At 42.8% G+C, this 18,940-nt stretch overlaps 1 protein-coding gene across 4 annotated transcripts in view; it reads right to left on the reverse strand.

The window, feature by feature from the left end:
* Positions 1-606: 606 nt before the first annotated feature.
* Positions 607-18,940, reverse strand: part of gtdc1 (glycosyltransferase-like domain containing 1) — a 40,135-nt gene continuing 21,801 nt past the window's right edge. For 3 of the 4 annotated variants that reach the window (XM_029711318.1, XM_029711319.1, XM_029711316.1), the window contains 6 exons: positions 12,834-13,091; positions 5,466-5,575; positions 4,221-4,365; positions 1,758-1,828; positions 1,266-1,357; positions 607-1,068 (listed from right to left, as the gene is read on the reverse strand). In XM_029711318.1, coding sequence (XP_029567178.1) covers positions 985-1,068; positions 1,266-1,357; positions 1,758-1,828; positions 4,221-4,365; positions 5,466-5,575; positions 12,834-13,091 — 760 coding nt within the window. In that variant the 3' untranslated portion in view covers positions 607-984. The remainder of the gene's footprint in view (positions 1,069-1,265; positions 1,358-1,757; positions 1,829-4,220; positions 4,366-5,465; positions 5,576-12,833; positions 13,092-18,940) is intronic. The other variant, XM_029711317.1, reaches the window with a different exon arrangement.

The following is an 18,940-nucleotide window of genomic DNA, read 5'->3' on the forward strand; positions in this document are numbered from 1 at the left end:
TGTTTACAAATGCTTTAGAATGTTTGGGAAGTATGTATACGTGAAAACGTGAAAATGACCATATCTAAGTGCTTGCTTGTCCGATAATGTAAAACGAAGTGTCATTCTTCCTGGGGTGTATATTTTAATAAGATTTAATGTTGCTAAAATGCTGTCAGTTCCACTTGAATTGGAAATGGCTGCATTCTTTTTAATTTGTTTATTATGATTAAGCTTGTCATCATATCCCCCATTTGGACAAAATACTTACTTGCCAGATTGCAATATAATATTTCATACACTAGCAGAGATGTGCGTACGCATCGTCTAAAAGTTGCGGGGAGGTGAGCAAATTGTCACGTTTTTTATAAATGCCAAGTTTTGTGTGAACTGGCGCACGCACATTTTGGGGTATATTTTGTACGTACGCACAATTTATAAATGAGGCCCCTGGCAACCCAGGTGGGGAGGCAGAGAACAGCATTTCAAGCCACAACTTGGCTGCCACTCTGTCGGGAGTCGTGGGGTGGGGAGCAATTCCAGCTCCAGGTCCTCTCCAGCACAGGATAAAAATGAACACAACCGGATATATGAGGTGGCACCGCCTTTGAGAAACCTTTGAAAGAGTTTACGCGTTCTTTTCTCTTTATTTCAAATTCAAACCACAGACATAAAAGACCTCTCCCTCTCGCACATGAAGATGGGGACGTTTACAACAGGCACAATGTCTCAAAGGCATGGCTTTGATTTGAGCAGAGTGGAGCTGAGTGGAGAGAGAGAGGTGGTGGGGACAGGCTGTCTGAGGCCACCACAGGTTTGTAGCCCGTGGCTCCATGTCAGGCAGCTATGACGACAGCCCTTGAGACTCTCCCTCCCTCGTTACGCAGCAGACTTTCCATCAACCTTTAAATCCATCTCATTCTGCCACTAATCGAGTGAACTAAGTGTGCCCACTTCTGAGCAGATCCGCGGAGACTCGCATTGGGCCCAGTTGTAGTCTGTCCGTCAGGGATGGTGGTCCTCTTTGTATGCCAGCAGACTCCTGAAGTCCTCCTTCCGAGCAGCCCAGGAATAGGAACTGGTGTCAACCTACAGTACAATACAGAGGAAAGAATGAAAGGCAGGATTAAGCTCTGGTGTCAACTGTCAACTTACAGTACAGAAGAAAGCAAGGCACACAGGCAGGATGAAGGGTGAGGAGAAACCGTAAAGAGAGAAATTAATTGTGAACTGAATGAAGCGTGTGCTAGCTAATCCCGTTCCTGTCATGTCAAAGTGTTAATTACCTTAACGTGATGTCTCCTCACCACGTATGGCCTTCTGCACAGTCCCTGTAGTTTCTTATAAAGCTGCTCAGGTGTAGAGTACAGATACTCCTCTGTTGGACAGAGCGAGGAAAGGAAAACATATTTTCATGAAAGAAAAACCTCAAAGCACAGGCTAGATACAGCGCACTTTCTTTATAATTAAAAATACATATTACACTGAACTGGGACAGGTTTTACATAATTAAACTAGTATTCTTTTTAAAGATTCATATTATTTATGCAAATCTAATTTAAGGAAGAGGCACAGCTACGGTGTTAAGAATCAGGTAAATTAGATTTTTTTGTTGTGCTCAGTAATCGTAGCTTTGACTTCAGCGTTCTATTTTGGTGATTTATTTTTCAGATTTACACCTTGAACATCTAAATACAACACATTTCTAGAAATACATTTTTTTGAGAATTAAACATCTTGCAATGGAATGGTGTATTAGCGTATTTGTGTAGTAATACCTGGGAATATTTCAGGATACACCAAAGCATTGGGGCAGAGTGGATAGCAGCCACAATGAACAGCTTCTAGCCTGCAATATAACATTTTATAGTTTAGCTTCCTGTCAAAAGTATTGGCTTAAAAACAACAAGTGTGAAACACATTTGGGCACCAGTTGTATAACATAATCATTGTCTCAGAAATCCATTTGCTGAAAAAAGTGTTCTCCGGTCATTCAAAAGATAGACAAAAGTTGGTTTACTCTGTCCCCAAAATTGGAAAGTGAACACAATATCTGCCCCTAATAACTGCATGAGCTGAACAGCGTTGTCAAAATGGGTCCCATTGTGTCTTTGTTGACATTGGTTTCTTTTGATGCACAGTTCAGAATAAATGAAGTCCCACAGACTAGCTGGGGAAAGAAAGAATCCGGACATAGCACATTTCCCAGCAACGCAGTGGAACTCATCCCATTCTCAAAACGATGGGGAGAGAAAAGCATCTCTTTCGCTGTTACCTCACATCATCTGCAATGTTACAGGATGTTCAAAACCCCCACAAAAGAGAGAACCTAAAATCCATCCAAATGGTTTTCAAATGTGAGTAAGTTATTTGTGAAACGTTCATCTCCTGAAATAAACGTAGAGATAGAAAAGCCTGTTGGTATGGTACATAGAGCTTCCCTCCACTTTCACAGAACTTATCTGAACCTCACTGACCATTGCAGAAACCTGCCTATTTAAATTAGAATGTGCATCAATATTGATGACACCTCAATTTCACTCCTTTCCATCACTTTAGTACATCATTCTCGGGAGTTTAATTTCACGTTAACACTAAAATGATGGGTGAAATCCTCACACGTATGCAATGACGCCATTCACTAGTCTGCACTCGAAAATGTACCCAATATCCCCGAACAGGTTGGAAATTCTATCTACAACATCAGCTGCATCTTACTATTTAACAACGGCAATATTGTTCTTCTGTCGTCCTAGTAGGTTTGACAGGCAACAGTTTGTTCCTGGGAAACAGGGGTTTAATAAGTCAAACTACCTTTCGGCACCGTATGAAAGTGGTTAATGCTTTCTAATAGTCTAATTGCCTTTGCCTGCATTCCAAAGAATAGCATGGCTAATCAAGCTAATTTAAAGGTAGCAAGATGATAGCCCCCTAGTCTATGACAGCAAAATCTATGAACCCGATTATTAAGGTCAGTTCCATTTCAGTGGCGTAATGTGTAAGCGTGCAAATGGTTATAAGGCTTTCCATCTCAAATATAATTAGCCGATAATTTGGCTGGGGTAAATGACTTCTTCACTGCAGGGCATGAATAGGCGTCTGCTCACATCGCCAGACCATAATTAATCAGATTAGGGCCAAATTCCACAATAATGAGGATGAAACACATTGGTGACACCTCTGTCGGGCAATATGACTGGACTGCTCTTTTTTGTTTATTATGCTCTTCAGAAGCCTACATGTCTGTTTATCCTTAAGCAGAGTGTGGAAATGAGAAACCCTTAACTATTTTCCTGTTTTGAACGCTATGTGAAGCTGATGAAATTGAACAGGTATTCTAAATCACTTGCTAACTTGAAAGGTTTGTAATGGAACACTCAACGAGCACCGATATCTATTTTGTTTACTTTCAAACAGGTGAGTGAAGCCGATTGGAAGCTGGAGGAAACATTTAACATCCTCATCCACCTGAGCATCTCTCTTAGCAGAACCCAGTGTTGATATTCATCCATTCAATGTGCGTTTCTCTGTTGCCGAAAACACACACAAAGGGCCTCCACCACCACCGCATCCACAAGGTTTACTATCAATAGAGCTTCGTGGGTGGTCGTGTGTGTCTCAGATCCCCCTGGTTAGGATCAAAGGAAGTATAAAACATCATTGTATAAGACTCCCCCAGAGGGACATCCCTTCCTCAAACTCAGGACAGTGTTTTTCACAACCATAATTAACACAAGGCTTCCTTATTGTGCACAGCCAAGCTTCTAACGTGTTTTCAGCCAATCATTCTAAAATAGATTCCCACACTGACTGCATGAAGCAATCCATAGAATTAACACACCACCAGGCTGGTGTTTTGGAAGATCACAACCTTCCTCTCTACTGAAGTGGCACTACTCTGGCTCCAGTCCTGCTCTACCTTGGCTGTAGGCAGGAGCTGATGAAACCCTTCAAAACGCACAGCACAGGTGACTGAAGTTTGGCTTCATACAGTAACAAGTCTCATCATACACTTTGGACTCCACCTCCCTAGAGGTAAAAACACCTAGAAATAAGAACTTTTTAGTTTAGATTTAATGAACTGTCACTACGTTTTTCATGTAGACAACATGTGAAATTCAAATGTTTACTTCACATGAAAGCCAAGCAAATTACTTTTCATTCACTCTTTCAGCAGTTCATGTTTTGTTGTGTCTTAAGTAGATATTAAAAGAAACCAACCAGGAGAGTGAGTTACTTACATGGCCACTCCAAAAAACTCATGCTTGGCTGTGGAGACCACCACGTCTGCCTGGCAGAGGACACGGAGGTAGTCCTCTTTACTGGGCATGAACCCCCAGTGGAGGACATGGTCATTCAGGTCCACTCTGGCCTCTGCAAAGATGTCTGAATGGGGGGATGGGAGACTGATGTATATTATTCACAATAACCATATCTGTTACTGTATGAATGCTTTCATTTGATTGAGTAAAATGCCAGAGTGGACTGATTGACTTTGTCCAGTTGCTCGTTTCGCCAACTCTTTATAACCGATTAGATTCCCACATAAAGGACTTGAGTTAAACGGAGGATAAATTAAATGAAATAATGCAACAAAATGCATGTCATTGAAAAGCCATCTGTCCGTGACATTCTGGATTCATAATGAGTTCCATGCTGCTGTGCATTCCCAAAATAGTGATGACATCAGGAAGATGTTTCAGTGACCAAAAAGTGTTTGGAGAACAGCTCAGTGAAACAGGGAATGGACTGAATCCAGGAAAACAGAGGGAAAATCCTTTGAAAAACAGAGGTCAGAACTGAAGCTGAGGCATAAACTTTGGACTAAAAATGATATACAACATGAGATCGGGAGAAACAGGTGAGGGGTGAACATAATCAATACCGTGACCCTATTAAGAAAATCAAAGTAGATTAAAATTGTTCTAATGCGATTGCCTTCCGAGCAATCATAAACGTAATTACTAAATATGAGAAAAATTTACAGTCTCTCTTTCCATCTGTTTATGCTCCTATAAAAGTTTACATCCCAATATGAGAGAGTGTGTTTCCTGTAAGGATGTCTTTGCTTCCAGCCATGGGGCCAGAATGTGTATTAATTTACTTAACACTCAGTGGTGAATACATTGGAGTGTACTAAAGTCATTATAGCATCATCATCTACTAATGGGGAGCGGATTTGATCAATTAAACACTGTCCTGAGGGCTTAAAAAAAAACTGGCCTGTCAGACGACCTTAACCCCACACTTAGTCAAATTACCAATTACATTGAAAGCCATAACAATTACATACAGTATGCCTTGGGTGCACAACCTTATGCTACATCGTAAAAAACAAAGTATAGCTTTTCGCTCACCTTTCGAAAAGTTGTGCAAAGTTTTCAACTCAAAGTTTTGAAACCAAACACCCACTGCTTTGAAAACAAGTGTCATTGCGAAACCAGAGCCCACTTAATCCTTTGCTTGTAAAATGAGTGTGTGTGTACCTGGTACGTCAGTGAAGGTCTCTCCCAGGACAGACAGTTGAAAGCCCAGGCCTCTCTCTTTCAGCTTCAGCAGCATCTTGAAGAAGAGCTCGGGGTCTTTGTCGTGTTCCCTTCAACCACAAACAGAATTCAGGGCCTTGATGGTGCTACGTACACACACACACACACACACACACACACACACACAACAACAACACACACAGGACAGGCTCAGGACAGGCTCTGCTCTGGTGTGCGCCCGGCGTCCAAAGGCTTACCCCTCTCAGTACCATTCTGCTCTGTGATTTATTCACACAGAAACACACACACAGAGGCCAGGTTACACAAGGCAAGGCAGCAGCCAGAAAAAGAGAAAGATCATAGCACTCCCCAGAGGACACTTGACTGCGGTATCGATGCGGTGTGCAGTACGCCAGGTGGGGGATTTAACAAGCTGACAGACAGAGAGACAGAGATCCCTGTTGGCTCAGAGAGAGAAGCAGCCAGTCATCCTTGATGTGTTCGGTGCCTGGAAGGCCCTGCTTCTAGTTAACACAGGTGCTGTGTTCAGCTGTGGAGCAGATGTCATACTGTGCAAGTGGCATGTCACTCACCATGCTAATCTGAAGGAGGGAACAGGGAGTACAGTCAACTGATCTAACAGGGGCGTCTGCACATTATCATTAACAGCAGCTAGCATTAGCTCACACCTGCCTTTAGCGATGACAAAACAGGGAATCAGTGAAGGTCGATGACACAAATGTGTTTAGAGAGTAGCCTTGTGCCCTTACTGGTGCACTGTCATTTATGGTTTGTCACTAGCATAAACTGTAGAAAATGAATGAAGGTTGACTACATGTAAATGGCTGTATATCTCTGCTGGTTTCCCTCTGGAGCTGTAGTGAGGGGGTCCGCACCTGAGACTATAAGGGTTGTAACTGGGAAGTGGTGTTGGAGCGCCAGTAGGGGGCACTCTTCCGTCTGGTGTAATAGAGCCCTCAAGGCCGAGGGCTAGTGACCTGCAAAGGGTGCCGTCCCCTGGATGTGACATTAAAATGTAGGTTCTGGCTCGCTCTGGTCACTAAACCTACCATGGCGCTCACTAAACGTCCCGGGCCGTCTCCGGGTGGTATGGCAGGTAAAAACACATCTGACACTCTGCTCCTCAACACGGGGGCTTCCCCTGTGGGTAAATGGGTGAACTCCCTGTTCACCCATGACTGCATGGCCAAGCACGACTCCAACGCCATCATTAAGTTTGCCGACAACACAACAGTGGTAGGCCTGATCACCGACAATGATGAGACAGCCTATAGGGAGGAGGTCAGAGACCTGGCAGTGTGGTGCCAGGATAACAACCTCTCCCTCAACATGATCAAGACAAAGGAGATGATCGTGGACTACAGGAAAAGGAGGGCCGAGCACGCCCCCATTCTCATCGACGTGGCTGTAGTGGCGCAGGTTGAGAGCTTCAAATTTCTTGGTGTCCACATCACCAACAAACTAACATGGTTCAAACATGCCAAGACAGTCGTGAAGAGGGCACGACAAAGCCTATTCCCCCTCAGGAGACTGAAAAGATTACATGCCCAGTAGCTTCAGATGTAAAGAATCACTGTCCTCTCTCCACTTACAATCACTGTCCTCTCTCCACTTACAATCACTGTCCTCTCTCCACTTACAATCACTGTCCTCTCTCCACTTACAATCACTGTCCTCTCTCCACTTACAATCACTGTCCTCTCTCCACTTACAATCACGGTCCTCTCTCCACTTACAATCACTGTCCTCTCTCCACTTACAATCACTGTCCTCTCTCCACATACAATCACTGTCCTCTCCACTTACAATCACTGTCCTCTCCACTTACAATCACTGTCCTCTCTCCACTTACAATCACGGTCCTCTCTCCACTTACAATCACTGTCCTCTCTCCACATACAATCACTGTCCTCTCTCCACTTACAATCACTGTCCTCTCCACATACAATCACTGTCCTCTCTCCACATACAATCACTGTGTGTTGAGTATTCTGGTGTAAAATGGCTGCCATGCATGACTCTACACACTGAAGCGACACATTAATGGATGGTTGAAAGTTTCAGGCTTTTGAGTTACACCCAGCAAAGCACTACAATATACATACCCTTCGTAACACCACACATTGTATTTTATCACCAACAGATCTCTGAACTGTAATAATCGACTGTACTCTATAACATTTTTGTGATAAAGGACGCAGGATTTGTCTAACAGTGGATAGTGTGTGAAGGTCAAACGCCTTCTACAAAGCAGCATCATTCAGACAGATCCCTCCTAATGCTACCTCCACAGGATCTCCTTAGGTGAGGTATTATAGGAGCTTATTTATTCTCATTCTCAGCTCTCAAATTCATTGGCTTCCCCTGTGGGTAAAAGCTAATTCCCTTATTTCCTACCCTTTTTAACTCCTTATGCGAGGCATGAATCCCTATTCCCCCATTACAGATAGAGAGGAGGACAATGAGTGAATGAGACGGTGATAATAATGCTCTGTGCACTAGGCTACCATCCCCCTCTGTAGGAAAATGAGTGTTAATTAATGTGTGGGATATGACTATCAGGAAGAACCTCTCTCTCAAAACACACACACACACACACCTCGGCAGCGTATCACAGTGCGAGCCCTGACTCCCCACTGATGCCCTAGATCTGTTAATGAGGACCGTTAACCCCCAGCGACAGTCAACCAAGTCGGAGGGAGCTGTCATCCCACTGATTAGAGGGAGAGTGACAAACAAAGGCTACGTGGCATCTTCACAAAATCAGCCACACTGCCAATACACACCACTAATCTGCTGCTGAGGCACATCAAGGACGTTTTCTAAGGTACAGTACAGTTTACAGTCAGAACTCCCTCAAGTCAACTGAACTGATGTTTCCCTCCAACTATCCCATTCCCATCAGGTGTGCGATCATCCAACATCAACAGTTACCCTGTATTCTGCTAGTCTGGTCTCGAGAGATACGAGGTCGGTACATCTTCCGTGCGCTTAATTCTCCCTCCTAAGTTTACAGCTCCGACTAACGCTATTTTTCTCTTTCTGCACTTACTTTATACGAGTCCTTTGTGGTGCGTTATCACCCCTGTGACCTCACAGACGAATGCAGATGAAGCCGGGTAAAATGATCAAGTAAAAAGTATGTTCCGTACTACCCAGAAAAACCTCATTAATATGTATCACGTAGCAGCCAAAAGAAAATAAGATCCTCTCATTTAGAAATCTATGATTAAATATTCTCCTTTATGTTGCACCCAAGAGGTGCGTTTTAAAATTCAAATACTATTTACTCCAATGCACAATGTGAAATGAGCCCAATCACCAGAAACCAAAGGACTGCGCACTAATTAAGGGGACACTTGAAAGACAAAGAGTTGGTTGTTGAAGATAGACCAACATGCAGTATGGAGCGGACCGAGGAGATTCTTCCATTCAAAGGCCTGACAACATGCACCACTGTAGATAGTGGTGATTTTCAAATCATAAGTCTAGGAGAACTACAAAGGGTTAGACATTTCTTAAAATAGAACTAACTTTGGGAACGGCAACAGGCTGCATCTTCACACACAAATACATATCCTTCAGTGCCTGCTGCCTACTACAATGTACCGGCCCCACATGACATCGTCTCACTGGAGTATAATGCCTCTAGGTTCAGACTCACAAATGCTGAAGAATGGCCATATAGCATGACAAACAACACATTGTAGTAATGACTCTGAAAAAACAGAACTGCCCCTTACAACACAAAAAATAAGCGAGTCAATCAGCTCACACCCCTGTTTTTAACTTCTATTTCCTGGTCCTATGTCAGTCAGTCCTGAGTGTTGGTTGAGGTCAGGTTGGCGGCCTGAGGCCATGCCAGGGGAAAGCCCAGAGCAGGATGGGTAGAGGTCAATACTGATAGACTCTGTTGGCACATCACTGGACGAATCTGTGCGTCAGCACTTAATGACCAGTGGCCCGTCTGGACAGGGATTATCCGAAAAACAACAAACAATACACCCAGGCACCTCAGTAACATTAGGCTAGCCCCTCTCGCAGGGTGTCCTATAATCAGGAATCAAGAATAGCGTCATATACTCCATAACATTCTGAGGGTCTCACACCGCCGCGATGTGTTTCTTTTTCTCGATTGCCTGCTGTGTGCCTACATGACCTACACATCTTGATTGCGTTGTTTGTTTTGCAATCAGAAATACTCCAGGAGGACAATCCTCTTGAGGTAAAAGCTGATCCTGATGAACCTTAGACGGAGTTAAAGCCCCTGGTAGCAGAGATTTAGCCTCCGCCCTGCTATGCTCTTCTCTCCCGCTGGTTATTATCATCACTACTGTGGCACGAAGCCATCTTCACCTGTAAAACAGCTGTCCTGTCCTCTGGTGGGGCTGATCTGATCCCATCGGCCTGGCCTGGCCGCCCAGGCCATTGCCTGCAATAAGACAGTCCTGTAATCTGAGGATGAACGCCTATCCAGGCCACACACAGATTAACAATCTGCAACCAATGATGAGCACAAAAAAAGTGAGGGCAGAGATAGTAAAAATGTAAGAGAATGAAATGCAACAAACTGTGAGCAGCATCAATCGAGGAGATTATCTGGGCTGCTCGCTCTCGCTCTCTTTCCTCTCTCTCTCTCTCTCTCCCCCTCGCTCGCCCACTGTAAATCCTAATTTACCCCAGAATAAGCCAAGGTTTATGAAGCCTGGATGTTGGGAGCGATAATCCATCTGTGTTTTGCTCAGTTTAGAGGAGATTACATGATGGGTGCTTTTGTTACTGATATAAGAGTAGGTGAAAAACAGACACCCGACCCATGCAAACACAGAGAGGGAGGGATAATGGAGAATGGCAATGATTCCTACAATGGCAAATCGCGACGCCAGCGAGGAACTACGGCACTGGTGGTCTTTGCGGTTGTTAATCTGATTTACGGACATGTTTTGGTGAGGAAACTAAGCCTCGCTGCCGAAAGGAGAATGGAGTCAGAGGAGAAAAATGTGAATCCACAGAAAAGCTGTTGTCTTTCCTCTCCAACACAGATGAGCCAGAGATAGAGAAATGGTGTGCCAAAAAAGGGGCCTACAGTACTCTGAACAATGTAAAGGATATTTCTGCTTACGTAAAAGAAAAACTTTCACAAATCCACCCAGAGTATCTTGAAACTTCCCCCTAACTGTTACACAAGTCATGTTTTAATATGCCATTTCATTTAACTTAAGTTTTTACATTCTATGGCTAATGTTGACTGGGAAACCACACAGTAAGAGCATACCTGTTAATAGAAATTCTTAGTAAAGGCCTTAAAGCTTAAACTCAAAACACAACCAATAATATGTAGCTAGTTTCCTCTCTTTTTATGACATTGTTACACAAAAACGTGTTAGTAATTTTCCATGCCCTCGGTTTGTTGTCAAACAACACTCTGATGATCCAAAGCAAATAACTCTCCGCAGGGTTGGTACATACGTACATTGCTGTTAGAGAGGTATTTCCAGGTCATTGTAGTTCCAGAATAGGCCTACGACATGATCTTTGGATTATGGTTTGCATGACTGCTTTGTTCTAAGACATACCATGCGATGCCAGGAGCGGCAAACACAGCAAATCAAGCAAGGTAACAACAACCCAGTTGCCAAACGTGTTTGCTGTTTTTGTAAATCATGACAGGTGTTTTGATATGCTAACACGCTAGCCTTCACGGTAGGTTCCAAACACTTTCTTCATGTTTCTTAGTTCTGAAACAAATAACCTCAATCCATAGGATTTTCCTAGAGTCCTTACAAAACATAACCATATATGGTTAACATTGAACATTACTTCAGAAAGTATTCATAACCCTTGACTTGTTCCACATTTTTGAGGTGTTTCAGCCCAAATTCAAAATTGATTAAATGGAATACATATACAAAAATTCGCACCCCTGAGTCAATATTTGTTAGAATCACCTTTGGCAGCGATTACAGCTGTGAATCTTTCTGGGTAAGTCTATAGGAGCTTTGCACACCTGGATTGTGCAATATTTCCACACATTTATTTTTTTTATTCTTCAAGCTCTGTCATTTTGGTTGTTGATCATTGCTAGACAGCCATTTTCAAGTCTTGCCATAGATTTTCATTCTGATTTAAGTCAAAACTGTAACTAGGCCACTCAGGAACATTCAATGACATCTTGGTAAGCAACTCCACTGTATATTTGGACTTGTGTTTTAGGTTATTATCCTGCTGAAAGATGAATGTCTCTCAGTGCCTGTTGGAAAGCAGACAACCAGGTTTTCCTCTAGGATTGTGCCTGTACTTAGCTCTATTCCGTTTCTTTTTATCCTAAAAAAACCTCCCTTGCCGATGACAAGCATACCCATAACATGATGCAGCCACCACCATACTTGAAAATATAAAGAGTGGTAATCAGTGTATTGGATTTGCCCCAAACGTAATGCTTTGTATTCAGGACATAAAGTGAATTTCTTTGCCACAATTTTAGCAGTTTTACTTTAGTGCCTTACTGCAAACAGGATGCATGTTTTGGAATATTTTTATTCTGTACAGGTTCCGTCTTTTCTCTCTGTCATTTAGGTTAGGATTGTGGAGTAACTACAATGTTGTTGATCCATCCTCAGTTTTTTTCTCCTATCACAGCAATTACTCTGTAACCTTTTAAAGTTACCATTGGTCTCATGGTGACATCCATGAGCGGTTTCCTTCCTCTCCGGCAACTGAGTTAGGAAGGACGTCCGTATCTTTGTAGTGACTGGGTGTATTGATACACCATCCAAAGTGTAATTAATAACTTCATTATGCTCAAAGGGATATGCAATGTCTGCTTCTTTTATTTTAACACATCTACCAATAGGTGCACTTCTTTGCGAGCCATTGGAAATTTGTCCATGGTCTTTGTGGTTGAACCTGTGTTTGAAATTTACTGCTTGACTGAGGTACCTTACAGATAATATATGTGTGGGGTACAGAGATTAGATAGTCATTCAAAATCATGGTAAACACTATTATTGCACACATGTAACTTGTTATGTGACTTGTTAAGCACATTATTAATCCTGAACTTATTTAGGCTTGCCATAACAAAATGGTTGAATACTTATTGACTTAAGACATTTCAGCTTTTCATTTTTGTATTAATTTATCAACATTTCTAAAAGCATAATTCCACTTTGACATTATAGGGTATTGTGTGTAGGCCAGCGACACATCTCAATTGAATCCAATCAGGCTGTAACATAACAAAATCTGTAGTAAGTCAAGAGGTGTGAATACTTTCTGAAGGCACTGTATGTGTGTTCTTGTGTGTGTATCTATCTCAAGTTTAGAGATGAGAAGACATCAACTCACCACCTATGAGGCCAGACGATATGAAGAGGTCTGATGTGGCTCTCTTCTCCTCCATCCCCCTCTTCCTTCCCTCCCCCAGGCCCTCGCTCTTCCCTGGGGTGAGAAGGAGCCTCGGCCTGCCCGGTGCCTTCTCTCTGATCCAGGATGGCAGCCTCTGGCTCTGGGCTCAAGCACAGCGCTTTGGGAGCCGGAGGGGAGCTGAGACTGAGAAGTCCCTCCTTTTCCTCTTCTACTGGACTTAGTAGTACTTCAGGTCTGCTGTGGTTAAATCAAAGTGACTCATGAAGACATACATACATAACATACATACATACATACATACATACATACATACATACATACATACATACATACATACATACATACATACATACATACATACATACATACATACATACATACTGTACTGTGCCACTTCATAATGTGATAAAGACATAAATACATTATGGTATGACCCTTGATGATGATCCGGCAGTATATTATTATATACTGAACAGAAATATAAACAAAACATTTAAAAAGTGTTTCATGAGCTGAAATAAAAGTTCACATAACTTTTCCATAGGCACAAAATGCTTATTTCGCTAAAATTTGGGTACAATATATTTACATTCCTGTTACTGAGCATTGCTCATTTGCCAAGATAATTGATCCACCTGACAGGTGTGGCATATCAAGAAGCTGATTAAACAGCATGTACATTACTCAGGTGCACCTAGTGCTGGGAACAATGAAAAGGCCACTCTAAAATGTGCAGTTTTAACAACACAATGTCACAGATGTCTCAAGTTGAGGGAGCATACAATTGCCATGCTGACTGCAGGAATGCCCACCAGAGCTGTTGCCAGATCATTTCTCTACCATAAGCCGCCTCCAACGTCATTTTAGAGAAATTGGCAGTACGTCCAACTGGCCTCACAAGCGCAGACCACGTGTAACCACGGCAGCCTCCACATCCGGCTTCTTCCCCTGCGGGATCGTCTGAGACCAGCCACCCAGACAGCTGATGAAATTGTGTCACAACCAAAGAATTTCTGCACAAACTGTCAGGAACGGTCTCAGGGAAGCTCATCTGTGTGCTCGTCGTCCTCACCAGGGTCTTGACCTGACTGCAGTTTGGCTGATTTACTTACATGAACTGTAACTGAAATTGTTGCATGTTGCGTTTATATACAGTTGAAGTCGGAAGTTTACATACACTTTGGAGTCATTAAGGTTGGAGGTTGGAGTCATTAAAACTCGTTTTTCAACCACTCCACAAATTTCTTGTGAACAAACTATAGTTTTGGCAAGTCGGTTAGGACATCTACTTTGTGCATGACACAAGTCATTTTTCCAAGAATTGTTTACAGACAGATTATTTCACTTCCAGAAAATGATGAAAATTCCAGAAAATGATGTTATGGCTTTAGAAGCTTCTGATAGGCTAATTGACATCATTTGAGTCAATTGGAGGTGTACCTGTGGATGTATTTCAAGGTCTACCTTCAAACTTAGTGCCTCTTTGCTTGACCTCATGGGAAAATCAAAAGAAATCAGCAAAGATCTCAGAAATAAAATTCTAGACCTCCACAAGTCTGGTTCATCCTTGTGAGCAATTTCCAAACGCCTGAAGGTACCACGTACATCTGTACAAACAATAGTACGCAAGTATAAACACCATGGGACCACGCAGCCGTCATACCGCTCAGGAAGGAGATGCATTCTGTCTTCTAGAGATGAACGTACTTTGGATCGAAAAGTGCAAATCACGCCTAGAACAACAGCAAAGGACCTTGTGAAGATGCTGGAGGAAACAGGTACAAAAGTATCTATATCCACAGTAGAACATGTCCTATATCGACATAACCTGAAATGCCGCTCAGCAAGGAAGAAGCCACTGCTCCAAATCCACCATAAAAAAGCCAGACTATGGTTTGCAACTGCACATGAGGACAAAGATTGTACTTTTTGTACAAAATCGTACAAAAATACAACTGTTTGGCCATAATGACCATCGTTATGTTTGGAGGAAAAAGGGGGATGCTCGCAAGCCGAAGAACACCATCCCAACCGTGAAGCACGGGGGAGGCAGCATCATGTTGTGGGGGTGCTTTGCTGCAGGAGGGACTGGTGCACTTCACAAAATAGATGCCATCATGAGGCAGGAAAATGATGTGGATATATTGATGCAACATCTCAAGACATCAGTCAGGAAGTTAAAGCTTGGTCGCAAATGGGTCTTCCAAATGGACAATGACCCCAAGCATACTTCCAAATTTGTGGCAAAATGGCTTAAGGACAACAAAGTCATGGTATTGGAGTGGCCATCACAAAGCCCTGACCTCAATCCTATAGAAAATGTGTGGGCAGAACTGAAAAAGCGTGTGCAAGCAAGGAGGCCTACAAACCTGACTCAGTTACACCAGCTCTGTCTGGAGAAATGGGCCAAAGTTCACCCAACTTATTGTGGGAAGCTTGTGGAAGGCTACCCAAAACGTTTGACCCAAGTTAAACAATTTAAAGGCAATGCTACCAAATACTAATTGAGTGTATGTAAACTTCTGACCCACTGAGAATGTGATGAAAGAAATAAAAGCTGAAATAAACCATTCTCTCCACTATTATTCTGACATTTCACATTCTTTAAATAAGGCAGTGATCCTAACTGACCTAAGACAGGGAATGTTTACTAGAATTAAATGTCAGGAATTGTTAAAAACTGAGTTTAAATGTATTTGGCTAAGATGTATGTAAACTTCCGACTTCAACTGTATTTTTGTTGAGTGTATTATGACCCTTTTTTTTTACAATAAAGAGTTTCATAAAAAATGTAAAGAATAAACATGTCAGTCATTTCTCATAGCCTCCACTTAGTCTATTCTATCACTGTTGTATTACCGTGGAGCCTCTGGCCTGCCTGGAGACATGGGTTAACCCTGTGAGGCTTGTGGGGCTCTGAGGTCATCAACATGATGCTGGCCTGTGATGGAGATGGAGCTTGTGTTCTAGGAATATTGTTTAAATGCATTTACCCACTGTTCAATTTCACAGCAATCGAAGTAGATATGAAAATCTCCTCATAGAACTGTATCCATCTCGTGCATTGTGAATGGTTTGCTTCACTAATGAAAACAAAAAATGGAGAAGACCTTCTGACGCTACCGAAATCCTCTGTCTTTGTCAGGTTGCTTTGCTTGGAGAGGCAGACTTGGATGAGGAAGAGAACAAGCACGGAAAGATGCTGATGTCATTGACGAAGGAATGGGAAACACATTTAAAGTGCTGGCACCAAGGCAAGTGTTCGTGGCTAGGGTGAATTCATAAAGGCAGGAGCCACTGCTTTTCATGCTACAGAGTGGCATAGACCGAGGGTCTTGTTACTGTTCTAGTCAATCTAGAGATCCAGTCTACTTATTACTTCTGGATGATACCACAAGGCCAGACCAAGATTAGGCCAATAAGTATTTAGTCAACAATTGCTGGTTCACAGAGGAATTGTTATTGGCTTTATAAATACCTGTATTTTTCCAGTGGGTGAGGAAGACAAAGATACAGTATATCAAAGCATACCGCCCACAGCGGTCTTTCTTAGCAACTACACCTGAATGAACCAGCAACTATTGTAGCAAATACAGTGGAGTTTAGGCCCATCCTGAATTTCATTAAAAGCTTGTTACTGATGCCAGAAGAATCCTGTGGTGAGAATGACATCACGGCGTGACGAATCTCCGCTAACAGATTTAGCAATGTTACCATAAGATGTTTATGGTGTTTATGGCTTTTTTATATATATTTCTGGAAAAGTCATCTACAATTAAGCAATGGGTGTGGTAGCCTATAGGCTACAGTATATGGTTCCACTGCACTTCATTGGGTAAAACCAGTTTCCTAATGTCAACTTCCTTGATCATCTACCTCAAGCACTACTGTCTTTCACATAATGAATCCTTCTTGAGGAAAGAAACTGAAGAGAGGGTGATAATATTGCCTTAGGTGTGGAAAGATTAGCATAAAAAATGCATGAAAACATATGGCTAGGCTAGAGGACAAATGTTAAGCACTGTCCGTCTCTAGCAATGCACTTGCTTTATTAGAATCTATAAAGCCTTTCTTTTCAGAGCTGTGTTGCTGAAATCAAGCAGCAAGACGTTACCTTGACAAGGCATTGATAAACCTGACAAAGTGGGATAGAGTGGGCAGATGGATAAAGAACCTAACCGATATGGACATGGGATGGTCTCTGCCGTACAGCTGGACTGTGGAGCTGACAAAGAGCCACTTGTGGTTAGGTATGACCAATGAGGCTGCCTCACAGCCCCTTGGGAATATTTCATTCGATAAGCCATTTTAAAAATTGGATGAAGGGGTTTAGACTAGGGGCAATAAAAACGCTGCCGTATCTACCGGCAGAGAGCGAGAGAGGGAGAGAGAGCGGTACTTAGGGAGAATGCCGCCAATTAGCTTATTTATAAATCAACAGCAATTTCTGTGATGGCTTTACCTCTGCATTTGATTAAATGTGAAAGGATGAAGGGGGGAGTCAAAGTCAAAAATCATTTGATCTAATTTCCTTTATTGGCAATAATCACAAGTGTCTCTCCCACTGGGTAATGAAAAACGGCAGTGATCTTGAGCCACGGTGAGAATGGGCTCTGTTCTGCTCTGGGGACGGAGGAAAATGGAGGCCTCTGGGCTGTACACTCACACAGTAGCATTATACAGGCTAGCCAAGGACTGTTTGGTACATAAATAATGTACAACCTCACATGAAACACGTACCCAAAGAAGACCAAAGTGCTGCTTGCTAATATGATAAGTATTAGCTATGACAATGATTCATTGTAGGTGATGGGGTTTCTTCTTTGTTTGTGAGGTTGAGGTCAAATCTATAGCACATGTGGAACCAGGAGTTGATCAACATAGGTTCCCAATAAGTAACTGAGTTAGAACTAAACACAGAGTCTTGTTTTTAACGACAACAGACACCACTGTTGAGGTGATCTAAGGACACTCCTGGTCCTTCCAGGATGAATCTGACCTGACAAAGTAGGAGTGAGTGTTCAGAGTAGTACAGAATACAAGGCACGGAACCATCCAAAGGTTTAGCATCAAGGTTACTGTCCTGAGGGCATCACTTCAAAACAATCTCATCAGCATAATCCCCAAAACTAGCCATTTAGCCCATCTAATAGTGGCTTGATGAGGGACGGCCAGGCCAGTCAGCTACTCTTTAGCCGTTCCTGAGGCAGCCAGAGCACTGGGAGAAGCCTCAGCCTCCGTGGCACGGACAGAGCAGGTCATTAAAGCCCATTAAGATCTACATTACAGTCATTATGAGGCTGGCGAGCTGACCCTTTAGTCAGAAACTATCGGTGCAGTCCACTCTGCAGCACTCCTATGAGGGATGCTGGTCTACTCGATATGGCATGGCGATAGGAGGCTACGGTCAGCGAGAGGGCCCAGGGGGGGAATTCCCCACGAGTGTTCTGACTTAGACAGAGATTAAGGTGGAAGGGGAGCGAGGAGGATGGAGGAGGATGGAGGACGTTTTGCCTTGAGTATCATGGATGACTGTAGAGCTCAGAGCCTGAGACACCCAAAAGTCACAAAATAATAGGGAGTTTTTTGTGGTGGTTATTGTGGGAAAATTATGACATTATGTAACATGCATATGGCTTGCAAAATGTGACATCGGGAACAAGCGGCTTACACCAGAGGCACAGAAGCCCAGACATCTGCTGTGGAGCGCAGATCGGGCGGTAATACCCTCCGATACACAAAATATAACCTGTCCACTTAATGTTTTTCATCCAGGTTGAGCTTCGGACATGAAAATCCCCATGTTAGGATTTGATTTGTTGTCACAAACACAGAGAGGGATATGGAAGTTCCATAATACATTGCAAACAAGAGCGAAAAAAAGTACAATGTAAAGCATAGATCCCTCAGAAATATCCAACTGACCTCCGTCCTCAAAATAGTAGTGACCGTTTTCCTCTGTGGCATTAAACCATTATATTTTACTGGGTTGGAACTAGGATTGCAAAGGGAGGGTAAATTACTGGAAACTTTCAAAGTCGACTAGTAAATTACCAGAATTTGGGTAAATTAAGTTAAGTTTTGGG

The sequence above is a fragment of the Salmo trutta genome, chromosome 24 (genome assembly GCF_901001165.1).
Source record: "Salmo trutta chromosome 24, fSalTru1.1, whole genome shotgun sequence".
NCBI lineage: Eukaryota > Metazoa > Chordata > Actinopteri > Salmoniformes > Salmonidae > Salmo > Salmo trutta.